Genomic DNA, 1,681 nt, shown 5'->3' on the forward strand with positions numbered 1-1,681 from the left:
GTCTAATCCCTAAAGACATAAAAGTAGAATTACGCAAGAAATTCAGCTGCGACTGAAAAAGGTCACAGAGACATAATGCTTTGTAATCTCTTACCTAGTTCTTTCATTGTGGCTATGGTAACCTTGGCTGCTGAGCGGGAATGTACATTCCTTTAAGATAAAAGAATGGACTGAATTATGAGCGTTAATGAAACTACAAAATGAACAGTCAGTTCAGGATGTACAATATATGTTGCTATGCCAAGTAATGGTAAAAAGTAGCAAACCATGTAATCATTTCTGAGCTGCTTGAATGATTTACTGCTACTCTCCAATAGAAAGTCATGTTGCTACTCACACTGGCAAATCCAGTTCTTTAGATATTTCAAGTTGTTTTATGAAGACTTTTATCTGCTCATCACGCTCTTGAGCAGTATTTGCAAACCAGGGGGTAAAATCAAGACCAATCTGTGAAGAGGAAAAAAATATTAGCAAGCAATAGATCACATTATGTAACAAGCAGGTGAACTACAATACTGAGACTCAAGATTTAAAATCAACATTAGAAATGTGAGGCCTAGCTTCCCCAGTCTTGTACGATTTTCATGTTTTTTTATTTTATTATTATTATCCCCAGACCAACGGTTCTCAACCTTTTCGATTCCAAGGCCCTCCCATTGTATATAACAATATTTGAAGGCTCCATAACTTTGTAAGGATTAAAAAAAAAAAAAGTCTTTACAATTTCTACCTGATAAAATATGGAGTTAGAAGATTTTATTAATTTAGATTCTAGCTCTACAAAAAAAATATATATACACACTACCAGTCAAAAGTTTGGGATCAGAACAATGATCATCAGATCATTTCTTATGCTCATCAAGGCTGCATAATTTATTTGATCAAAAATACAGGAAAAAAATTAATATTGTGAAATATTATATGATGTAAAATAATGTTTTTCTATTTTAATATACATTCAAATCTATTTTATTCCTGTGATGCAAAGCTGAATTTTCAGCATCATTACTCCAGTCTTCAGTGTCATATGATCTTCAGAAATCATTCTAATATACTGATTTATTATCGGTGTTGGAAACTGTTGTGCTGCTTCATATTTTTTTGGAACCTGTGATACTTTTTTCAGGATTCTTTGATGAATAGAAAGGTAAAAAGAAGAGCATTTATTTAAAATAGAAATCCTTTCTAACAATATACACTACAGTTCAAAAGTTTAGGGTCAGGACATTTTTATTCTTTCTTTTTTTGAAAGAAATTAAAACTTTTATTCAGCAAGGGTGTGTTAAATTGTTAAGAAGTGATAGCAAATATTTATATTGTTAAGGTTTATATTTTGAATAAATGCTGTTCTTTGTAACTTTTTATTCATCAAAGAATCCTGAAAAAAGTATTGCAGTTTCCCAAAAAAATATTTGGCAGCACAACTGTTGCCAACATTGATAATTCTAATAATAAATCATCATATTAGAATGATTTCTGAAGGATCATGTGACACTTTATACTTGGAGTAATGGCTGCTGGAAATTCAGCTTTGCATCACAGAAATAAATTATATTTTAAAGTATGTTAAAATAGAAACCATTATTTTATGCTGTAATAATATTTTGCAAGATTACAATTTTTTTTCTGTATTTTCGATCAAATAAATGCAGCCTCGATGAGCAGAAGAGACTTCTTTAAA

The 1,681-nt window shown here is 30.7% G+C and overlaps 1 protein-coding gene across 1 annotated transcript in view; it reads right to left on the reverse strand.

Moving 5' to 3' along the window:
* Window positions 1–62: 62 nt before the first annotated feature.
* tatdn3 (TatD DNase domain containing 3) overlaps window positions 63–1,681 on the reverse strand; it is a 4,084-nt gene continuing 2,465 nt past the window's right edge. Inside the window, exons 6-7 of the mRNA XM_016235603.1 lie at window positions 338–447; window positions 63–150 (exon numbers count right to left, since the gene is read on the reverse strand). Coding sequence (XP_016091089.1) covers window positions 63–150; window positions 338–447 — 198 coding nt within the window. The remainder of the gene's footprint in view (window positions 151–337; window positions 448–1,681) is intronic.

This window comes from Sinocyclocheilus grahami, unplaced genomic scaffold, assembly GCF_001515645.1.
Source record: "Sinocyclocheilus grahami isolate Dianchi unplaced genomic scaffold, SAMN03320097.WGS_v1.1 scaffold473.1, whole genome shotgun sequence".
NCBI classification, from domain to species: Eukaryota; Metazoa; Chordata; class Actinopteri; order Cypriniformes; family Cyprinidae; genus Sinocyclocheilus; species Sinocyclocheilus grahami.